This window comes from Corvus cornix, chromosome 13 (assembly GCF_000738735.6).
Source record: "Corvus cornix cornix isolate S_Up_H32 chromosome 13, ASM73873v5, whole genome shotgun sequence".
Classification (NCBI taxonomy): domain Eukaryota; kingdom Metazoa; phylum Chordata; class Aves; order Passeriformes; family Corvidae; genus Corvus; species Corvus cornix.
The window spans coordinates 9,997,201-10,020,591 of record NC_046343.1 but is presented as its reverse complement, the minus strand read 5'-3'; the positions used below and the strand labels follow the sequence as shown (position 1 = coordinate 10,020,591).

General features: G+C 49.6%; 1 protein-coding gene across 4 annotated transcripts in view; it reads left to right on the top strand.

Annotated features, from left to right (window-relative positions):
* JADE2 (jade family PHD finger 2) overlaps positions 1 to 16,056 on the top strand; it is a 72,466-nt gene extending 56,410 nt beyond the window's left edge. For 2 of the 4 annotated variants that reach the window (XM_039559459.1, XM_039559460.1), the window contains 4 exons: positions 130 to 591; positions 5,076 to 5,193; positions 9,119 to 9,247; positions 11,515 to 12,377. In XM_039559459.1, the coding sequence (XP_039415393.1) occupies positions 130 to 591; positions 5,076 to 5,193; positions 9,119 to 9,247; positions 11,515 to 12,377 (1,572 nt within the window). Of the gene's footprint in view, positions 1 to 129; positions 592 to 5,075; positions 5,194 to 9,118; positions 9,248 to 11,514 lie in introns of all 4 variants that reach the window. The other 2 variants (XM_010390674.4, XM_039559461.1) reach the window with 2 other exon arrangements.
* The last annotated feature ends 7,335 nt before the right edge of the window (positions 16,057 to 23,391 follow it).

The window sequence follows — 23,391 nt, the reverse complement described above, 5'->3', positions numbered from 1 at the left end:
CCATCACTTCATGGCAAGTGTCACCCTGATGGTCTCCCTGGGTTTATGGTATGCCCCTGTTGCGTTGGTGAGTGTCCCCTCAGCGATGGGTGCCTGGCCCTGGCCCTGAGCCCTGTCCTTCTCCCGCAGTGCTCCATGCCCGCCTGTGTCACCGCGTTCCACGTCACCTGCGCCTTTGACCACAACCTCGACATGCGGACTATCCTTGCAGACAACGATGAAGTGAAGTTCAAGTCCTTCTGCCTTGAGCACAGCACTGGGGCCACCAAGTTGCCCGAGGAGGCACGGACAGAGCCCGACCAAGCCCAGCTGGACTTGGAGAAGGTCACGCTGCGGAAGCAGAAGCTCCAGCAGCTGGAGGAGGACTTCTATGAGCTCGTGAAGCCTTCAGAGGTGGCAGAGAACCTTGACTTAAGTGAATCACTGGTGGATTTTGTCTACCAGTACTGGAAGCTGAAGAGGAAAGCGAACTCCAACAAACCGCTGCTGACACCAAAAACAGATGAAGTGGACAACCTGGCTCAGCAAGAGCAGGATGTTCTCTACCGACGCTTAAAGCTCTTCATGCACCTCAGGCAAGACCTGGAGAGGGTGAGTACAGCTTCTCCTTCAGTGGGGTACCCATTTGCTCCATCAGGGCTGCTGTAATATGTGCTGGCACCCACAGACAGCACAAGCCCTGTTCCCCTGACTCAGTTTGACTCCCCTGACAGTTTTGTTCTTTCATCTTCATTCAGAAGCATAACAGTGCTCGGTGTGTGTACATCATCACTGCCAAAGCACTGACATTGATGGAATAAGTTACTATTGGTCTCAGCCAGGGGTTCAGAAGAACAAATGTCTGCAGGGAGAGGTGCCTTGGCAGGGCTGTGTGGATGGGAGGCAGATGATGCTGCAGCTTATGTCCACTATACCTAAATAGTTTCAAACCACAAAATTATCCTGTGTTGCCCCTCAGATGCTTTCCAGCAGCAAGGCTTGGGAACACGTCATTATTCACTTACATTAAACATCAAAGATGAGTGAAAGGCAGAGCAAGAGCAGGGACTGTGCATCCCCTGCCCTGCTGCAGCCAAAAGTGGGTCAGCTCCTGGGGGAGCTGCTGGCAGAGGCAGAGCTGGGCCAGAGGATGCAGACAGAGGATGCAGGCACTGGCAGCTCCCAGTGGTGCAGGACATCCTTGAATCCTCCCATCCACAGCAGAAGGAGCAGCAGCCTCCACGGCAGCTTTTGGGTGAGAGGGAGCAGTGGTGGAGCAGCAGTGCCCAAGTGGTGCCAGAGCTCCCTGGGCTGGGCTTGCTGCCACACCATGCAGCTGCCTGTGGATTTGGCTGTCATGGCTGCATGGAGGGCAGGAGCAGGGATGGGGCAGAGGCTGGAGAGGAGGAGCAGCAGTGAAGGCAAGAAGCAGCGAGAGAAAGAAGCAGAGGGGAAGAAGCACACACAGAACCTGGGGTGAGATGGCAGAGAGGGGACGGGTGCAGTAGTGCTGCTGCTGGGGAGGCACATGGGCATAGCACAGGGCAGCAGCGGGACAGGGACAGGCAGGGCAGGGATGCTGCGCCTGTCATGCACAGCCCAAGCTGCTGCTTCTCCTTTGCTTAAGACCCAAGCCCTGCCTGGTCCCCTCTCTCCTGTTCCTGCCAGAGGAGTGAATCCATGGCCCTTGCCCAGGTCCCTGTTTGACCACCCACCCAGCGTGCAAAAGCCGTGGAAGGGCTCAGGGAGTCTCTAGGAGCAAGGAAGAAGGACAGCAGGAAAGTAGCATTGCTCTGACTTGGTGGATGTGGTGCTGTGGTTCCCTGACTAGGGGCTGAGGGTGCTGTAGGTGACATGTTGCTCCCTGGGAGGTGAAGGTGGTGGGGATGCTGCCCCTGCGTGTCCCTGAACTCTCTCTTCAAGCTGCTGTGGCGTAATTGAACCTATGGGGAGAAAGGCAGTGTGGATGAACACTGTGTTTATGTCCAGGTGGGGTTCAGCTTTGGACCAGCCTGCTGTGGTCCCTTGCTGCACCTGCCTCATGTGTGGATCCTGGGTCCTGAGAGCCTTCTTCTGTGTAAAAATAGTTGGCTTTGAAGCTATTGGTCTCTTTTCTGTGATCCTGTGGGCCTTCATCCCTGTGGTCATCACTGCCATCCCTCTGCCAGTCTTCTCCCCTTTTGTTCTTGCCTTTACTGCATCACATTTCCATCTCTGTGTTGGGCTGGGCTGGTGCCACCGTTAGTAGGTCTCTAGCAACAGGCTGCATCTGCCTGATCTGAGGGTGACGAGCTCAACTCATTTTTTCCCCTCATCTGCTCTATATTGTAAATCTAAATCAGGTTGCTTTGCCTCCTGCTGCTTCCTCTTGTTCCCAGCCTGGCTTTTCCAGCTGCACTGAACCACTGTGCATCCCTGGGTACCATGCTTTGCTCACGGCAGCTTCTCTTTGATTTGTGTCAAAACTACGTGTTTTACCAGATTTCTCATTTTCCAGAGTTGCCTCCAGGCTTTGTGGGGTGCGCCCATCAGCATTCAGCCTCTGCTTAGCAACTGCTTGCCAGGTTTCGCTGCCTGGCCCTGGAAGAGCTGTTAGTTTGTTCTGCTTCCAAGAGTGGAACAATAAACACCAGCCAGGTCAAAGTCCAGTGCTCAGATGGATGATAGGGGTTTAAATCCAATTGTTGCCAGTGCATCCCAGGTATCTGATCCTGCCTGGCAGCAGCTGGCAGGTCACAGCCACCCTGTTTCACCTGCAAATAGTGAGGAATCACATCAAATTGGGATCAGAGATGAGCAGCCTGGAAGGCTCTGAAGGCTTTCAGAGGGTGTCCACGGGACATCATGTTGGATTTTAGCAATTTCAGCAGTTAATCTGGCAGAAGTGATTTTGGGGCTGATAATGGTATCGGGATCCAGGAGTTGGGGAGGCAGAAGCAGAGAGCAGATGACATGGGGACAGCCAGAGTGATGGTGGTTCCCGCTGTCATTTCTTAACCCCTGTCATTTCTGCACTTCACAGTGTCAGCAAATTAAAGCTATTACCTGGGAATCCTAATACAGTCCTCCCATTTTAGTTTTGGCCTTTTTTAACCCTCTTTGCCTATTTATTAAAGCTTTTTCCAAGGACTGGAAATTATTTAAATTAGCTGTAACAAAAAGCTGTGGTTTCCAGGCTTTCACACCAGCATCTAAACTTGGCTTGGGGAAACAGCACTGGGTGGTGTTGAGCTGTGTAAGTGTGGGTAAATACCAGCAGTCTCTAAGCAAAGCTAAAGTAATGTTTTCTTCCAGGAATATCAAATCATAGAGAAGAGAGACCGCCAAACACTTGGAGATTCAGGTTGCCAGAAGCAGTTATTTTCTCCATAAAGAAATAGCTTCGTGTTTTCTCCAATCCAGAAAGAAAAAGAGAACATAGTAAAATACACTATATAACTCCCTGCCTTGTATTTACAGCTAGGGGATTCAACAACAACAACAAAAAAGAGAGCAGCTTTTTCTCCTTTTATTCTAAACATTCCCAATTTGTCCTTAAGTGAGACAATATTAGTTGTTGGCTGCAGTTGTCCTGCTGCCCTCACAGCCTTTGGTGGCAGATATGAGGTAAGTATGGGACGATGTCCTGGCTTGCTCTGTCACTGTGAGAGGCACAAAGGCTCCTGGCCACATTGGGACAGTCCCCCAAGCCTGGAAATACTCCCTGCAGAGGAAGGTGTGAGCATGAGGAGGGGAAGGAGTCAAAGATGTCAGGCTCACATGTGAGTGCGGACGTACCTGTGTGCATGTTCCTCTATTCAGGCCACCTCCTCCTTACCTTATTACAAGCAGCTCTGCTCTTTCAGAGCATAGAAAGCTGCGTAAATGCTGTCAAATCCTGTTAGCTGCCATTAGCATTTTCTGCTCTGCAGCTGAAAGCCTCTGCTTGCTCCAAAAGCCTTGATGTCCATTGTGGCAGCAGTGCCAGAGCCTGGCTCTCCAGCCACCCTTACATGGGGCTGGCAAAAGCATGGCACTGAAACTCATGAAGTACCAGGTGCCAGGAGTTACCAGCAGTAGCTCTGTCATCTTATGCTACTGGGGGTGTTTATCAGCAGCCCCGTGTGATGACCCGGGTTTAGCTGCTGCTGCTGCACTGGCTCACGTGAACAGTTACATTTTGTGCTTTGCTGTTTGTGTTTAGCGCTTCAGATAATCATAGAATAAGTTGAGTTGGGCTGGGTTGGGTTGGGTTGGGTTGGAAGGGACCTTAAAGATCATCTTGTTCCAACTCCACTGCCATGGTTAATGAAAGTTCTTAAATTAGGACAAAATGCACCAGTGATTTGCAGGTAGATGTGGAGCAACTGTGAATAACCATCTGGAGGGCCCAGATTTGAGGTAGGGAGCTGCTCCAGCTGCTGACCTGGACCAGCATCACCAGGGTATTTTGCTGTGTTTACTATGCTTTTTCCTGGTATCTGCTTTAGGGCAGTTCTGTGAGGCTCTGACATCCCCATCCCAGCTGAGCCCCTTCCCTGCACTGGCTGTGGGAAGAGGGTTTATCCCTCCCTGCAAAAGGTGCAATTTGTGGATGAGAACTGGTGCATTGATTCAGGGCACCAAGGTGCTTCATAGAATTCGGCATTTTTTTGTGCAGGTGGCTATGTCAGGTGTGAGCAGGACACATGCATGGCCAAGGACTCAGCACAATGCTCGGTGGTTGGAGCTGGACCTTTGCATAACTGTGTTATAATGCCCCTTCTACAGCATCTTCCCTTCTGAGACTTCCCAGTGCCCATGCTGGAGAAGCCAGCCAGCCTTCCTTGCCCACTGTGGGGTCCTGGCTGTTGGAGCCAGGACAGAGACATTTAGGCTTGGAATTATTCACTGCATGATTTTTCCCATATTTATCACAGTTTGGATCAAGAGCCTTCACTGCTCGCCCTGGCTCAACCAAAGGGCCTTGGGAGGAGTGCAGCACTGATGATGGTGAGGTGAAAAGGGTGGAATCCCAGGGAGTGGGCATTGCCCTGGGCAGCAGGAGCAGCAACACAACTTGAGGGGACCTGCTTTGACCATGGCTAAACCGGATGCTCTTTCTTGTGTTTCTGTAGGTTAGAAATCTCTGTTACATGGTGACGAGACGGGAGAAAATGAAACACACCATTTGTAAACTGCAGGAGCAGATCTTCCATCTCCAGATGAAGCTTATTGAGAAAGATCTTTACCCAGGTCAGTACCACTTCCCAGAGCTCGTTCTTAGACACTGGTCCCCACTGTCCTCTGAAGCCAAGTTGTGTGCCCCAGCTCCCTGCACCAGGGAAGCCAGAGCTGCCCCCTCCCCTGATGTGTTATTTTGGCATGGTTCATACATTGACTCAGAAACACTGAATAAAGCCGGACGTTGGGTGACTGGAGTGCTGGAGCTATTTGTTTTCGCAGATCCCTCTTGATCCTCCCCTTCCTGGAAATCAGTCAGAAGTACCAAGCGTTTGCTTAGGTGGGGATGCTAAGACAGTATTTGGTGACTTTTGTGAGCTGGGACTCCTTGGGAGGAGATGGCACATCCTGGGCACAGGGCTGCTCTGCAGCTGGCTCTCTGGCACAGGGTGGAAGCCCTGCTTCAGGCTCTTTGCAGATGCCTTTGAGCATTCTGTCAAGAATCAAGGGTTAAGCTGCTGGTGGGGGGTCTGTTGCTCCAGGAGACCAGCTCCCTTAACTCTGGTCAGCAGCAGCTCCCCACTTCACATACCCATTAGTGGAGATCATGCTGCTGTATGCAAAGCTTCTGCCAACTTTTATTAAGGAGCCGAAATAAAGTTGGTTTCCTTTTGTCCTACTTCTTCTTTTCCTTTTGCACAAGCAGTGCTGAAGCCCACAGCTCCTGCTCCCTCCTCCTTTGCCTCCGGTGGCAGGGCAGACCAGACCCCGTGGCTGCAGAACAGTTTTTCCAGCAGCAGCATCTGGTGCTTTGGCAGCCGCTTCCGACGGTTGTTGTGTTTGTGGCTTTGGAGTTGTGTTTGAAGCCATCACATGGTTGGGGTTTCTTCAGGAACTGTCTGGGCTGAGCTTTCCTTGACAAAAGTCTCCTTTGACTGAAGTTTTGGAGGCTGAGGAATGTGTATATTGAGATGTCTGTGACTCAGGCCCATGCAAATTCCTCTTGATACCCAAAGCCCGGCAGCAATGGGGGGACAGGAGTGGCTGGGACCCCAGGGTGTGCTCTGGGGTGATGTGGGTCCTGTAAATCCCAGTCCCTGTCATACTCTGTGTTGCTCTGCACGTCCTCACTGGACCAGAGGTACAGGTCACCAGCCTGAACACACACAAATGGTGTTCCCGCCAACTGGAGACCCTACATTGGACATCCATTCCCTGGCACCCAGGGTATTGTGCACACATTATTCCTGAGCTGGACCCCCACCTCACTGCCCCAGGAGTACCACCTGCCATGTGCTCTCACTGCCAGACTCTCTGGGTTGTGGAGGCATCACAGGGGGGACTTCAGGATGCTCTTCAGTTCAGCTGGGCAAACCCAGTCCAGCATTTGCAGCTCTCAGAAGGAGATAGGCGCAGGGTAGTTTGCCAGGAAGGGTTTTTAAGCTCACCTGTCTTGCAAACAAGGTGTTAGATAGCTGGAAATGCCTTTGGGGACCTGTGTTCCCCAAAATGCCTTGGGGCTAATGTCCAAGCCTCTCTCTGATGCAGCAGTGGGTTGTGAGCTGGCAGTTCCTCCCGGGGAGAGCTGGATTAGGTGAGCTGGGAGCCTCACCAGTAGGGTCCAGATGCCAGCCAATGATGAGGAGCTCTGTTGGGGCTCTGCTGGTGGTTTTTCAGGGTTGTCTTCATTGCCCAGTGCTGGTGCTGTGTGATTGTCCTTCCCAAAAATGTTATGAGTGTACTTGAGAAAAGCATGGCTGCTGTTCCCTTGATGTTTGTTCTGCTAGAGGTGAGTGATCAGAGACAAACCCACAGTGGGAGGAGGATGGCTCTGGTGGGGATTGGTGTGCAGGGATCACTTCAGACCTTGTGATGCAGCTGCTCTTCTCTCCTGCCCCACCTGGCTGGTGTTTGCGCTTTCCTTTTCTGCTCTGAACTGACCGAGCTGAGCTGCTTGTCTCTCCCGGGATGGACTTACTGGTTGGGCCTGAGCAAGGACTGACTGCTCCCTCTGGGACCCAGCCCTTTTGAGTCCCTGCTGCCAGGGAAACAGCCCAGCTCCAGGAATTTGATCCTGGGATCTCCAGGTGGTTTGGGCATCTCGGTCCTTCCCATGCCAGGGTGACATTAGGGATCCGAGTGCGTTTTGGCACCAGTCTATAGAGTGTGCTGAGCTCACGAGGAGTTCCCTTGCCAAGTGACCATACCAGGAGCAGCAGATACTCAGCATCCAGTGGAACCAAGGCTTTGGATAACTCACTGCTACATTTTCCAGCATTGCAAAGCACTTACTGGTTTGGAGGTAGGGGATAGTTCCATTAGCATCCTCCCCCACAGCTCCAGACCAGGATGCTCTCCATACCTGGGGTTCCTAAGAGAAAGGAAGAAGTCCCCATTATTTCACCAGGACGAGGCCTGTTTTTAACTGCTGTTACAGTAGCCATCGACCGAGATCTGTTGGGGTTGTTCCAAAGATGGTTTTGGCACAGAAGTTTTTTTGGACTGGCTCCCACACAAAACTCAGAACAGGAGGGGTTTATTTTTCCCACTGTCAAATGATCATTTAAGCAGGAGATTCTTAATAAAATCAGTGAGAACTGCCCGTGTAAAATGAACCCTCCTCTCTTCCCTGTATTTTTCTTGCACAGAGTGGAAAGTAAACACTGTCTGGCTTTGAAACACGGCTACTATTTTGACAGGTTCCTCTTCAAAAAGTGCTGCTCGGGTTTCTCTTTAGCCCTGTTGTGCTGTCTAAACAAAGTTAGATTTTGATTTTGTAAGCGAAGTGAAAAATGTGTCTGCCTTCCTCCCATTACTTGGCAGGAACGTAGCAAATACCAAATCTGCTTTTGCATTTCTTTCTTTCTGTAAGTCCTTTAGTAAGGAGGGGTTCCTGGCTGGCAACTCCAAGACTGTAAATCCTCTGTTAATTCAGACTCAGGCAGGTGAAATGCAAATTCCCTCCCCTGCTCACCCAGTACATTTCCACTGCTGCAGCACGGGGAGAGCTGAGGTTATTCCCTTTGACCCATCCACCCCATGGCCTTTCTGCTGAGGATTTGCTGCTGGCTAACACAATAAACTGATTTCTTCCTTGAGATCATTGTTTAGCCTATGGGCCAGACTCTGAAAAACTGCCTGTCCCGCCTCGATTTCCATGAGCCACTCACATTTTGGTTTAAGGTTTAATATCCTTCCCTCTCTGAAAATTAATAGAAGTTTTAGCATAGACTTCTGGGGGATAATGACTTACAGAGTAAGTAAAAACTGTTGGAAGTATTTTACTTGGCAATAAAAGTTGTACTTTTATAGGGTATTTGTCCTGTTTATCCAAGAATAAATCCCGTAGAAGTTCAAAGCCATTTAGGAAATGCTAATTTTTAGCTGAATGTATAGCTAAGAGTTAGATCCCTACCTTTCCATAGGCAATCCTGACCATCTTTCCTACTTCATGTACCTATATCACTTTGGGGTTTTTTCACTCCTGCAGTTTTGCCAAAAGGTCAAAACAAGGTTGGCTTTAAAACTGTTGGTACCTTTGCTCAGTCTGGCTGTGCAGCTGAATCCCTTCCTGGAGATGCTCCTGTTGATGATGGGTGACACAGCACCAGGTTCGTAGGTCACCATGGCTCCTGGAAGGTGTCTGAGCAGGATTTGGGGTTACTCCCTTGTGGGTCCTCACCCCAAAGTCCTGGTCCAGGTCCGTGGCTGCAGTCTCCAGCAAGTCCCCTGCCGTCAGTGGGGCTGCTCCTGTGGCCAGTCCTAAGTTCTTCTCCAAGGCTAAAATCTCTTTTTTGTATAACCTACAGGATTCAGATTTTCTTAACATGTAGAGACCTTAGCCTACAGCTGGCCAAAGAATGGCCCTTGGCTTGGAGTTGTTTGCAGGTCTGCTCCAGGTCTCCACTGCAGGGGTGGCCCAGGGGAACTTGCTCGCCGCAGCATCCCTGATGCCTCGTCTCACACGGCGTTTTCCTTTTTTCCTAAAAAATGCCAGAACAAACTGGGAAGAAGACAAAGGGTAAGAAAAGTGACCCAAGAAGGAAAGGAAGAGATGGTAGAAAAAATAGTCCTGAGAAGACAGAGAAAAGAAAATCGGTCAACGAAACTGTTTTGGGACAACTGGGTAAGTCTGATTTTATGGTGCAGAACTGACCTGCGATGCTGGAGGCTCCCTATTTTGGGGAGCAGGGTTAAGAGTCCCAGCCCCTCATCCCTCCTGCATGTACATGGTAGAGTTACACCTTCCATCTCTTCTTTGTGGGAATCAGCCTGAATTATCCAGGTCCTACTAGAGAGACTGGGTCAGAAACATGCTCACTGGCGGGGCAGGGGATTTAAAATTCCCCCCGGTAGCTCCGGGATTGGGAGAATGTGTTGCAAAACCTGTGATATGCTGCTGGAGCAGGATTTCGCTTTCAGGTGATAAAATCAGACTTACCCACCCCATGGTAGGGCTGCTCCCCCATGTCCTCTGTGCTGTGCAGTGACAGCAAGTACAGCACGTGGGCTGTGAGTTTTCATGTACTGTCCATGGCATATATGGTCATGCTGGTTGTGCCAGTGGTGCAGGAACATGCAGGAGCCAGGCACAAGGTGCATCCATCTCTTGAATTTGCTCAGGGGATGAGGAGCTTGGCCCCACAGATTCTTCAACCACCTCCAGCTTGTCCCTATTGGCTACAGCAGCAGGCAGGGCTGGGGGAAGAAAAAGAAACAGAACAAAAAGGTTGTTTCAGACAAGGTCCGTGACAACTGCATGTGGTTTTTACATGAAATTGGGTTGTTGCTTGATGTCCTCTGGTGCTGCCACCTCCACCAGCAGAGGCAGAAGGTGATGAGCTCATGTGTGCCCAGTTGCCCCGCAGGGACACAGGGGAGCGCTGGTCTCCTGTGGGGCTCTCACACAGCCTGGAGATGCTATAAAACCCTCCAAGGGGTACAGAGAGTTTCTGTGGGAGGTTTGGTGGTCTGGACCACCCTGCCTTGCTCTGCTTTGCACATTGCTCACCTGACTATGCTGCTTTTTGGTCATCTCAGAGCAGTTGGGTTTTAGGACCTTTGGAAATGGGGCTTTTGCACTCTTTCTATCTCTGCTCTGTTCTTTGCTAAAGAAGTTTTGGATTTTCTGGGGCAAATTCCAGGAAACAATGGAAGGCTGGAGAATCTCAGAGGAAAGCTGCATGGCTATGAGCTTGGGAAACCAGGCAGCTGACCCAAAGCTTCACCAAGGTCTTGTCACCCCCTGAATTTTGTGAAGGGTTTCAAGCATCCCTTGGGGCTGCTGTCATCTGTTCCCCAGAAGAGCTGGGGAAGGTGAGCTGGGCAGTGCCCTTGCCCACAAAACTTGGGCTCTTTGGTGTTTGGGTACCACGCAATACCCTAAGTTCATCCCTGGTCCTGCTTCACCTTCCCTGCCTTGGGCTGGTGTCAGGGTGGGGTGCTGTCTTCTCCAGAAGGGCCATGGTGAGTTGCAGGAGTTGCAGGGTCACAGCCTGTGTTGCTGCTCACAGGTGAGGGTGATGCAAAGCTGTCACTGCTACCAGCAAACATTGCAGGTGTGAGTCACCCCACCCAGGCCACTGCTCTTTCCCTCTCTGTTGCTAGACTGGCTGTTTCAAAGGAAAGCTCTTCCTGAAATCCAAAATCAAACTTCATTTTTCCTCCTTCCATAAAACCAACTCAGATGCTGAACCCATGGGTTTCTGTTTCAGAGATTAAAACTGCCTGTGCCTGTGTAGGTGTGCACCTTTCCCATTGCTAATCGGACCCAATTAGCCCCGCCCACAGTGCTCACTCTTGCTCTCAATGATCATTATCAGGAACTTTTTCTGTTTTTTCCATTCCAGCCTTCATCTCTGCTCCTCTTCTTCAGTTTCCACATCTTTTGAGATGTTCTCAGACGTGCAGATGTAGCAGTGGTCCCATCACCACACCGGCTGCTTGGCTCTGGTGGTGGCCTGGCAGCAGCTGCTTCTTGGGGAACCTGTCACCCCTTGCCTGGGCACAAGTCCTGCTCTGTCACCACATTTTTCAACTTACACTTGAATTGTTTGTCTTCCACTTTTGCACAAGAATGTTTCCACCTGTGCTGGGATATGTCATTGCTTGTCATCTTTGCTGAAGGAAGATGCTTGGTTTGGATTCAGGAAGGTTCATGGAGAGCTGGATGTGAGGGACTGCTTGGGTTGTTGTGCTGCGACCTCAATGAACCCCAAATTCAGCACTGGTGCTGGAGTAAACCCTCCTCTGTGTCTGGATGTGGTGCATTATAGTTGATCTCTTGAGTGTTTCTCCAGTGCCAGGGAGTTTAGGTGGAGTAGGTGATGATGACAGAGGGCAACATGAATGTTTCTGGCTTCTGAGGCAATCTTCCACTCTTGTTTTTCCCAGGCTTGTCAACCTCCTTCCCCATCGATGGGACCTTCTTCAACAGCTGGTTGGCACAGTCAGTGCAGATCACTGCGGAGAACATGGCAATGAGCGAGTGGTCACTCAACAATGCCCACCACGAGGACAGCACCCCTGGCCTCTCCGAGGAGCTCCTCCAGGATGAGGAAACCTTGCTGAGCTTCATGATGGACCATTCCCTCAGGTCCCCATTCAGGCAGAGTGAGACCACAAAGAAAGTGAAAAGCAGAACGAGAACGAACACTAAGAAAAAGCTGCCGAGGAGCAGCCCCTCTGCAGTGGGTGGGGGCCACCCGGAGGGCTCAGAGCCCTGGACTAACAATGCCAGCAACTTGTCGGATGATCCTGCCAAGCCCTTCGCTCTGGATTCCAGACCAAGCAAGTCAGAAAAAGGGGCAGCAAAGCTTCCCACCGACCGCAAAGGGACGGGCGAGGCCAAAAAGGCGGCCAAGAAGGGCTCTCTCCAGAAAACCAGCGAGCCTCACCCCCCTGCTGGGACACGGGGCTGCGTCAGCAAGGAGGAGGAGGAGGAGGAGGAGACGCCGCGCTGCGCTCAGACAGAGCCCGGCCCTGCGGCCAAAGTGCCTGACTCCGTAGGTAGCCCCAAAACCATCGTGCGGTTCAAATTACCAAAGGAGAGCCGGGGGGCGCGGCGGTCGCAGCCCCCCAAGGCGGACGGCGCTGGCGGAGCTCCCTTGCGTCGCTTCGACGCCGACACGGACGGATACTTCTCCGACGCCGAGATGAGCGACTCAGACGGGGAGTCCCGCAGTGGCCGGGCGCAGCGGGGCCAGCTGGATGCAGCCGGTGAGGACATCGTCAGGATGAGCATCCTGGCATCCTAACTCATCCAACCACACCGGCTCGATGAGGCCTCAACCCAGTTCCAACTGCCATGTCCAATTTCTGCCTGGTATCACAGCGAGGGGGGTTTTTAATATGTGTATATAGTTGGAAATTCAGCACTGTTGTCTTTCTCTTCTCGATATGCTTGAGATACAGCTTCAGCTTCACCGACATCAATGACTGTGACAGCAGTGGTCTCTCCCAGGCTCCCTGCCGGACCTCAGTTCCCGGGAACGCAAGCCGGCACCCCCCAGGACCGATGCCGAGGCTGCTGAGAGGGTGGAGGGTGCCGGTACCTGTGCTTTCTGCAGGGATGACAGTTCAATTAATGGGCATTATTTAATGAGGGGCAGATTTCTGCCTGGGATGGTTGCCCTCAGAGCAGGGAGCGAGTAAGAGGGTCCGGCAGTGGCCAGCTGTGGGAGGGGAAGTTCCCACCTGTGTGTGCGGAGACAAGGAAGCAAAATAAGTGATTCTAAAATAAATAATGACTAAAGCACAAAAAGCTTGTTGGAGGAAAACGCTTGGGGTGGAAGAGAGCAATGTTATATTTCTATTTTTAGGGAAAAAAACCCTTGGTCATTATTTTTCCCTTCACTTTTCCATCTGGTTGGGATCCGTCCAGGAGCCAGGATGCAAAATTCCTCCCTGTCCTTGCCCCTGTTGAGGTTGTTAGAAACACTGAAGTGATTTATTCAGGTGAATGGATCAGCAAGTGGAAAATGGAAATGTGGGGCAGGATGGAGGAGGAACGCATCCTTTAAAACCACCGTGGGGAGTCAGGGTTGGTGTAACCTGGGAGGTTGAGCGATTTTTTTCTGCCCGTGCTTCTCTCCAGTGCTGCCGTGGTCTCACCATGCCAGAGCAGCACATTTGAAATCCCCCTTGCACACCAAAACCATGGCCCCAAGGCCAAATTTGCTGTCACTGAGGGGAAATGACAACCCTTGCCACCACCATTGTGTTTTCCTACTAAATGCTACAATGGAAATGGTGAATTTATTCCTCTCCATCCTTTGTTTTGGTTTGGTTTTTTTTACCTTAAATCCTGGTTACAAGCTGTTGACTCGTTGTGGAGGGGTGATTCACAGAAGCTGACATTATAAATATTACAATAATTTAATGCATAAAATGTCCCCAATAAGCCTTAAATGTTGTTTAAAAGCCCATGTTACCTATAAGTCAGGCGAATTTCCATGTTTGCACTTAATTGCACCATTACTTCGGTTTTGGCTTCAAAGGTCACAGTTAAGTCATGCTACGTGTTTTATTGGAGTGACCCCAGTGTGAGCTCAGGGAACAAAAAAAAAAAGGAATTCACTGAAACTTTTGTTGTTGTTGTTTTTTAAAAATAAAAAATGTTTAAAAAAAAACAAAAAAAAACCACAAAAAAAAACCAACCAACCCAAACCTGGGACACTTCTGCAACCGGTTAAACCCATCACTAAACAAAAAACCTTGCAATTGTCAAACCAATCAGTCAAAGAATTTTGTGGATGCCAAAGAAATATTTTGACAGTCAAGCAGCACAGCCAGAAACCGGAAACTTGTCATTATGAAAAACAATTGGAAGTTATTTAGCAACCAAGGACTAAAGACACGCTCATACCACACTGCTGCGGCGTTAGGTTCCAAGCTTGCTCCGAGGGATGCTGCTGCTCCAAGACCGCATCCTGCCGTTTTGGTTTCCGATGCTTTTTGCTCATTTCACTGTGAGCTTTCTTTTTGAAACTGAGACTATTTCAATTGATGTTTTAGAGTAGATCATCATCTTTATCAGCCTTCCAAAGTCCTTATTATTGATAAAATTGCAGCAAAGATCAGCGATGACAGCCCAGCTGATCCCAGGCACGGCAAGTGGTGGGGGCTTTGGGTGGGATGCCCAGCCCTGCCTAAGCCCAACACTCACCTGGCTGAGACTGACCGTGCCTGGGAAGGAATCTTCCTCAGATGGGAAAAATGTGACACAAGTTATTAGTGGAAAAAAAAAGAAAACAAAAAAACAGCAAAATACCAACAAAACAGGAGCCACCTTTGTTATAAATTAGCATAATCCATTGAGGTTGGAAATGAAAATCCGCTCATTAATTAAGGCTCAGTATGTTCAGATAATGTTAAATACAGTAAATAGGACTTAGTTTATCTTATCAGGCTTGCTAGCTTTAGCTCCAGTATCTTAGTATACAAGTCATAACAATAATCAATATGCTGCCTTTTAATGAATCTTGCTTCAGTGTGCTTCACTCAATTATGATTAAAAAAAAAAGCAATCCACAAATTTCACTGTACACAGTTCCATTCATCAGCTTCTGCACTACTTGTCTTCTCAGTACAGGAAAGCAAAAAGGGGGAAACTTTAAAGAACAACCGACCTGGCACCGCCAGCATTGGGCAGTAACACAGTTTGAAACACTCCCAAAACATCAGGCATCGTGTTTTGCCATCAGGAGATGGGGGGGAGGAAAGCTAAGGGAGCTGGTGGGGCACAGGGAGAAGAATGGGATGGAGGGAATAGACAGGAGGAAAAGGGCTCTGGTGAGCTGCGGGGCTGAGCAAGGGCTGGACCATGGCAGGATGGCTGCAGCCACCCCAGAGCATCCCCCTGCCTGGAGTGTCCTCGGAGCAGGGGAGTCTGGTGTTCTGGAGAGAAAATGCACAAGGAAAATATTTTTGATGTTAATGTAAATGTATTTTGAAATGAATAGAAAGAGAAGAAAAAAAAGGTTTATTTTAGTACAGAAATGTTATCTTTTAAGATGTATAAACTGCAGGAATCGACATTTGCACTGTAAGAGCACCTGTTTCCTTGGAGAAGCAGCTGCTGTCGAGATGAGGATGCAGAAAGCAGCATTCCCTGATGGAGCACAGCCCCACACCAGCCCCAACCCCGATGTTTGAGAGAGTTTCCACAGGACAGCTCCCATTCCACACTCCCATTTTACCCACGCCCATCTTTTTTTGTTTTGTTTTTTGGGGTTTTTTTTTGGTTTTTTTTTTGCTTGCACCTATTTTACGGAGTTAGGATGCCTGCTGTCCCATGGAGCTTGCCCCAAGGTCGGATGCAGAACAGAGCCAAGAGGGATGCAGGATGCAGGAGGATGCTGCTACAGGGCAGAGCATGAGGTTTGGTTGTTCTTTAAGGAAATCCCCTGCAGTTTGCGCCATTCCACATTCAAAACAACCCACTTCACATCAGTTACAGGAAACGATATGAATGTCGCAGGAGGAGAAACCCTTCTGTTTTCTTTGTTTCAAAGAACGTGATGTGCCATTTGTTAATACAAAAGAGAAATATTGAAAATATATTGAAAAGAGCAATTTTAAATTATTTTTGGCTTATGTTGCAATATTTATTTTCTTGTATTAGAAATTCCTTTGTAGAGAAAAAATGTATTTTTCATTAATGCAAAAACCTATTTCTCCTTTTTGTACATTTTCCATGTTAGTTAATCCTTAAAGCAATATAATGTTATCAAACTTGTTCTGTGTGAGACTGTATTATGCATGCTATTTGTGTTGCCTTGGAATAGCTCTGTCTGCCATTATTTTCATCCTGTTTAGATACAGTGTATGCTTTAATACACATTGGGACCATGGCCCATTGCTTATGAAAAAAAACCCCTTTGCATTCCTCAGTGTGTTGGCAAATGCAGTCAATAAAGCAGTGTTTTCTGTGTACCTCGTGTCGGTGTGAGCATGGTCACACAGAGCAAACTCATCCCAGGGATGAGCTCTGTGGGGATGCAGGGCTAATCCAGCCCTGCTGATGCAGCCACTCTGCCTGTAAGTAGCAAATTTTTGAACTTCTGTTGTATTTCCGTTGACATTTCCATTGCCAAATCTCAGCCACCTCTTGGGAAACACAGCTGGAGACATTTGTCACAGGTGGAAGGGCAAACCCAAGCAAGAGAATGTTCACAAGGTTTCCCATGCCTGAAAGTTTCTATAATTCAAGGTAGCCACCTTTCTTGTGGATATTTATGTCTTGTTTTGAAGACTTGGAGCAAAGCCCACAGGGGAAGTCCTGCTGCAAGACAGGATGCTCAGAGGAACAGCTTCTTGCACCAGGAGCTAGTGTAACAGGCAGGGAAACACGCTGCTAGATGTGCTATTCATGGGAGCAAAAGCAAGCTGTGAAATCCAAAATACTCCAGCAATGTGTTCCTGTTTGTAAGACATTCCTTGTATCCTGCTGATACCAACCAGCAACCTGATCTAGTGAGTGGCATCCCTGTCCATGGAAGGGGATTGGAACTGTATGATCTCCAAAGTCCCTTCCAGCCCAAGCCATTCTGTGATTCTGCTGATACGGGCTGTGGTTTAGGGCCTGACCCTCCACCTGTGGAGTGTGGTGGGAGCACAGGGTTCATCACACAGCTTTAAAAAATGAGTGGGATCCACATTTTCCTGTGCATGCTTGGCTGGTTTGGAGGCCACACGTAAGGGTGCTTGCCTTGCTTCAGCAAATACTCGAGTCATCAAGGAATGGCTCTTCTACCTTCTTTGGCTTTTACTGGCACATTTTTCTTCTGTGAAAGTGCCCAAGCTGCTGAAGGAAAATGAGCTGTTTATTAGACATACTTCAGTAAATTTGTTAGTGAACTGATTAATCAGGCAGATCATGGTGCACAGTGAAGAGGGAGCAAAACTATTCATCTGAGATGGGTCTTCTGGGGGGTGGAGACAACTACCATGGCCTTACATGTAGCTCTTCAATGAAAAGGCAACAGATTGGTTTATTGCAAACTACGAATTTGGTTACTGGGCTGTGCTCTTACTCACAGCTCTCCAGGCACCCCAGACTCCTGTCTGGTCCCAAGAGCCCCTCGGTGCAGGTGTGATGCCCACAGCAACACTCATGAACCTGTCAAAAAGCCAGTTAAAGTGTAGCCTTCTCTATTAAGTTTTTCACCTGTTCTAGGCAGGGAGATATTCAGGAGTTCAATTCCATAAAGCAGGGAGCAAGGCCAGCCTGCGTGTTGCAGTTTAACCCCAAACAGCAGCCCCCTTCCCAGCCTCAAAATGTCCAAGGGGGTAATGCCAAGCCCAGATGGATCTCAGAGATCTGATGCTGGAGAACATGAGGCATCATCTTCACAAACTGGCAACAATTTTGTCTCCAAAATATTTAAGGCTCATGGAAGAGAGAGCTAGCCAAATTCCTGGGGAGATGCATCCCTGCCTTTTGGCACCTGCATTAGACAAGATGGTTGGGATGGTCTAGTTGGATGTATCGTGGAAATGGGCAATGGAACAAAAATGCCTGCACATAGAGAGAATTTTGGGCTGCTAAAAAGACTACATCACCTCTGTACGTTGCGTCCCCTCCCACTGAGCCCATTTCACAGGAGATAAAATAACCAAGCTGACAACAAAACCAACTCACCAAGAACAGCTCTGCAGCTCACATCTGACATTTTTCTGTTTAGACAGACACCTTCTAAACCCCAAGCTGGCTTTTGAAGGAGTGAGGTGCAGGAGGGAGTTCCACAAGGCCAGGACCCAAACCCTGGGTACCGAACCCAGGCAGCCACCCCGCTGCCCATCACCATCACCAGGGGAGAGCCACCAGCCACAAGGGCACTGCTGGTTTTCCAGGCACTCAACAGAGCAGGGACAGACAGACCTGGGGTACTGGGGCTCCACCAGCAGCTCCACACTGTCCTAGAGCCCATCCTGAGAAATTATTCCCCAATAAACTTACTAAAAAGCTATTATTAAAAATATCTATTTGTAGGCAGTTTGAGCACGTAGGGCTTCCCTAGGGTGCTCACTCAGGGTTTGCTTATAGTATCCTCATCACAGATGGTGCTGAATGCCTCGGTTTGGAGTGAGTAGCCAAAGAATCATTTCAATTTAATTGCAAAATAAATGTTAGGCTAGTCCCTGTATGTTTTGCGTAAGTATTGCAAGTGCCACCATAAATACTAATGGGTCAAATATGCCCCAGTGTCAGTAAATCATTAGCAATGGATGTGGAAAGGAATTAATTTTCCTTCAGCTTATCCTGAAAGAATTGCAGTAAGACCTTGTTTTATTGTGTTTGATTAAGTGCTGGTGGTATAACATAATTTCCCCTAACCATTAAAACTGCTGGTGCTGTACTTCTGCATAAATGCCTCTAATGTGATGAGGCCATATTTAATATTTACTCTTCCAAAGTTAATACATTTAGGGGAGACATTTTGTGCCCTAAAAATAGTTCCTTGGTCTCAGATTTCCATGTAGGGCTGTGAAATGATGTGTCTGCTGTGATTGCAACAGATGAATAAGAAAAAAAATCTCTAAAGAAATAAACAAACCTATGACTAACCCACAAAACAAGGGAAAAGTCCCACTGCAGGCAATGTCGACCCTGGCTGATTCAGAGGGTTTCACAAGTGCTGCCTCTGCCATCTTGCCCATCCCAAACTCTATCTGACAAACTCATTCCCTGTTCGTTTAATGCACAAGTGAAAAATAGACTTGTGGAGGGTCTAACCAGGCATTTTTTCATGGAGGGTTTAATCAGGTACGTTTTCCCATGGCAACTTAGCTTGGGGATAAGTTGGGACTGGTATTGGTTGCAGGCAGCTCTTCCTTCTCCTGAGATGGCCAAATATACTGGAGATCCACCATTAAGTCATGGTGGAGAGGTGTTTAGCCCCTGGCCAAGTTTTGGGGGGACAGAGTGAGCCCACAGCTTTGCCCATATCATCCCTCATCCATGGGAGGGTGCTATGGGTACAGATCCTGGACCTTGTCTGCCATCGGGTAGAAATCATTCAAACAGCAGAGGTTATAGGGGAAATAGGAGGTGAGAGGAATGCAACTCCTTTCCAAAATCAGAAGTCAGGTGCTGGAGGTGTTGTTTGTGCTGTGGGTGCCCTGAGAAACGAGCCCTGGGGAGTCTGAGCTCTGCTGGTCTGTGCAGTGGTGGGATGGAGTTTCCCAAGGTGGTGGGATTTTGGCATTTCCTGAAGTGCTGGGATGGTGTTTCCCAGCTAAACCCACTCTGCTGAGTATCAGACACAGTGTTTTTCTTCAGGAGTAGCTGCTGTACATTCAGATGTAATAAAGATTAATGTAATTGACTGCCTGTGCTTATATTTTAAGTGGTACTTTATAATGCTGACACTGAGCATGAAGAGAAAATGCAGAGGTTAAAATACTGCTGTTACACCTGGTCATTAGCAGCCCTGCAATGAGCTCCAAATGGTCGGATCAATGAAATGGAATCTTTCCAAGGAAAAAAACGGCAGGTCAAGAAAGCAAAATAATACATCTGCAGCCATAATTCCTGGGAAGATTATTCTCAGGAGAGAGATGCTGAGGACACCAGCCATCCATGTGGGAATGGACCTGCCACGTGCTCTGCCTTCATCCAGACATCTCCCTGTGCAGGCTGGAATGCAGTACCCTGCAAGAGAGAAAACTCCCTGCAGAAAACAAGGTACCAAAACCCCTTCCAAGAATGCTCAGCTATAAATAGGTGTTTGTTGTATGGGATACCACAAATAACACTGACACTCCACGGAGCGACCGGCAGGCGGGGGATGAATTCCTGCCCTTAATAAGAAAGCAGGATAAATAAAGCATTTCTAAAAGAGGGAAATCAGCAATTTTTGAAGCTCCAGCTTTAAAATGAGTAAGTTTGGGGGATAAAGCACAGCAGCAGGGATGCCAGCCCTTGTGCCATGCATTCCCAAAGCCAGCTTGAGCCAGGTGCCATGCTGGGGGACAGAGGAGTCCTTGACACACAGAGAGACCAGCACACAGACCTGGCACAGTCCAGCCTCCCTCTGAAGGGATGTTCTGGAGAGCCATGGGGAATGAGCTGGTTCCAATCAGGTTTTTAAATCCTCCACACAGGGAGCAGCTCCAGAGCAGCACAGGGCCAAGCAGCATCACTGTATGGCCAGAGGCAAGTTAGGGACACACATCCCTGTGTCACCAGCATCACCTGCTTGGCACCAGCTCTCCTCTAGTAGCAAAAGGACCCATGGCTGATATTTTAGGCTGAATCACAAGGATGCCAAGGCACAGTCAGCCACAAGGCGCATTTATTGGCAGAGCAAGAGCCAGATGTCTGCTGAGCTGTGAGGACTTAGGTCACTGCTCTGATCTGAAGCCTGTGAGCATCTCCCCAGTCCTCTATGTGTGGTGCACAGCAGGTCCAAAACTGGCTCATACAAACACACAAGGAGGAAGAAGGAGTATAAATAAAGGAGTATAAATAGCTGAGCTCCAGGGGCACAGGCTGAGAGCGGCGAGGGCATGGTGTGGCACTGACACAACCAGAGCTGAGAATATGCTGAGAGTTGCCGTGCAGACCTCACTCCACCAGCAACCACAGCTCCCTCCCACCATCCCACTAGCCCCCCTGAGAGGGATCTGCAGTGTTTTCCATCCCAAGCATTAGAGGATATTCAGTGATGAAGTAACAGCCCCACCTGACACCAAGGGAGATGTCACTGCTGCCCCTGGCTCTCAGCTGCCTGTTGGAAAACATGACCTGAGATTTGAAACTCAGTATAACTCTCTGCTTCCTAATGGGGGAACATAGGATGCCATTACTGGCTTCTGAGACTGCTCACTGGTTTTTTTTTTATAGTTTCATAAAGTCTTTGGCTAAGGGTTCCCACCTCCTGACAATTAAGTGGACAACAGCTGCTTCAGCAAACAGAATCACCTTACACTAAGGCAGGGATGGCCAAGCTGAGGGCAGTGCTGCCTGATAGCCAGAGGAACCACACTGGGGCCCTCACAAAAATCACATTTCAGCTGATTTTCCAGTCTGAGGGTGGTGTTTGCTGGCTGCTGGAGAGCTGTGATGCTGGGGGCTGGCAGAATTGAAATTGTCATGCATATACAAACTCATTTTGCCTTTTGGTTTCTGTGAATGTGTCAATGAAAGATGTTTGTTGGAAAGGAGGTATTTGGGGGAAAGGTTTGTGGACCTGAAGGGCTGTACTGATGGGGTAAATAAGGAAGGAATTGGCTCAGTGCTGAATGACTGGAAAGAACCAGGAGTCTGTTTGCTGCAGCAACTGAAACATCTTTCAGACTCAGCCGTAGGCTAAACCCAGCTGGAATGAGCATCTGCAGCCCTCAGAAGGGAAGCAGCAGGAGCAGGGGTTTTGTTGACAAAATATCCCCGTTCCCTTCTCTTCATTTTGTGCCTCTTTGTCTTTCCCAGAGGGTGGGGCTGTGACTGTGTCCCCCTGTAGGACATGACAGAGCAGGGCTGTCCCCCCTGAGGATGCTCCCGCGATCTGGTCCAAGTGGAAAGCCAGCCACAGGCAGCAATTTCAGTTACATTTTGCTCTGAGAGTTTGACTCACCCCAGACTGAAAGCCAGAACCCTGAACTCTTGGTGTGGGGGAACGAACGACACGCGAAACACCGAAAGCCGGGGAGGCTTGTACCCGCACCGGGAGCCGAAGGCAGTGGGCAGGCTGACACTGGTTCGCTGCCTGGCACCTCTGACTGTCAGACCTCGGCTTCCAAGCCTGGCCTCCCATGGGTGCTGCAGCCCCTTTTAGGGTGCTCTTAGCCCCGATAGGAGCAAGAGGACTGACAGGCTCAGATCCTCCACAGACGAATTTGTTTCACGATCAAACATAAACTGAAAGAAAAGCCTGGACTGAAACACCTCTGCCCCCGACCCAGCCCCAGCTCTGTTCCTCTCGTCACTGGCCCCCAGCTCATATGCTGGCTTTGATCCCACTCCCCGAGTGCCCCACACAGCTGAGCACTGGCGCAGCTCAGTGCAGCTCAGCAGCACTCGGGGATGCCCAGTTCCCACTCCAGCATGTGTAATTATGTCCCCAAATTATCAAAGCAGGGAACATACCTCCCTCCTAATTTCCTAATTTCTCCTGACTAAGAAGAAGAGGAGCTGTGGCGCTGCTGGTCCCATGCAGGGCTCAACCCCTGCTTTGCCATCCCCCATAGCCATCGTCTGCCCTCAGTGCAGTTTTCACAGAGTCACAGTTTGGACTGGGTTGGAAGGAACCTTAAAGTTCATTTACAACCTCCTGCCATGGGCAGGGACACCTTTCACTACCCCAGGTTGCTCCAAGCCCCATCCAAACTGGCCTTGAACACTTCCAGGGATGGGGAAGATAAAGCTTCTATGGGAAACCTGTGCCAATGCCCCACCACCCTCACAGGGAAATATCTAATATAAATCTACCCTCCTTCAGCTTAAAGCCATTCCCATTTCTCCTGTCACTCCATGCCCTTGTAAAAAGTCCCTCTCCAGCATTCTTGCAGCCCCTTTAGGTACTGGAAGGTTTTTGGCACCTTCACCTGGGGAGGGAAGGAAAGCGAAGGCATCACTCGGCGGCACCGAGAGCACCATCTTCGCTGCGAAACACATGAGTCATCTCCGCAGCAACAGCCGGTGTCAGCCTGAGCCGCAGGATCCCACAGGCTGCCCGGGGAGAGCCGGCCAAACCCATCGCATTTGGCTTCCCGGCAGCGCCCGGCCCCTTCTTCCTTCCTTCCTCCCCCGCCGCCGCCTCACAGCCACCAGCTCTGCTCGAGAACGATGCTGCTTTTCGGAACGCTGGGGGATTTTTGCGGTCGATCTGGGCCAGCTGGCTTCAGGAAGACAAACCAGGGCTGATGTCCCCCTCCCTGACGCAGCTCTCCAAGCAGTTTGTGTTGGGTCTGCTGCAGTGGAGAGGGGCTTTGCTCCAGGAGAGCTTCCCCTCACTGCTGCACTGGCAGCACAGCCCTGCTGAGCACCTTCCCACCCCAGCAGCGGGGACAGGGACAGGGAGGGGAACGGGGACAGGGACAGGGAGGGGAACGGGGACAGGGACAGGGAGGGGAACAGGGACAGGGATAAGGACATGGACCCCGAGGCATGCCAGGATGTTCAGCACTACTGCAGCCTGAGGATCATCAGCTTCCTTATGCACTGTGTGCACTTAGTGATGTAAACAGTGAGAAGATGTAACCACAATAATTTTAAGACTTTTCAAGTCTATTTTGATGGCAAATTGGCACTCCAGCCCCATGGGC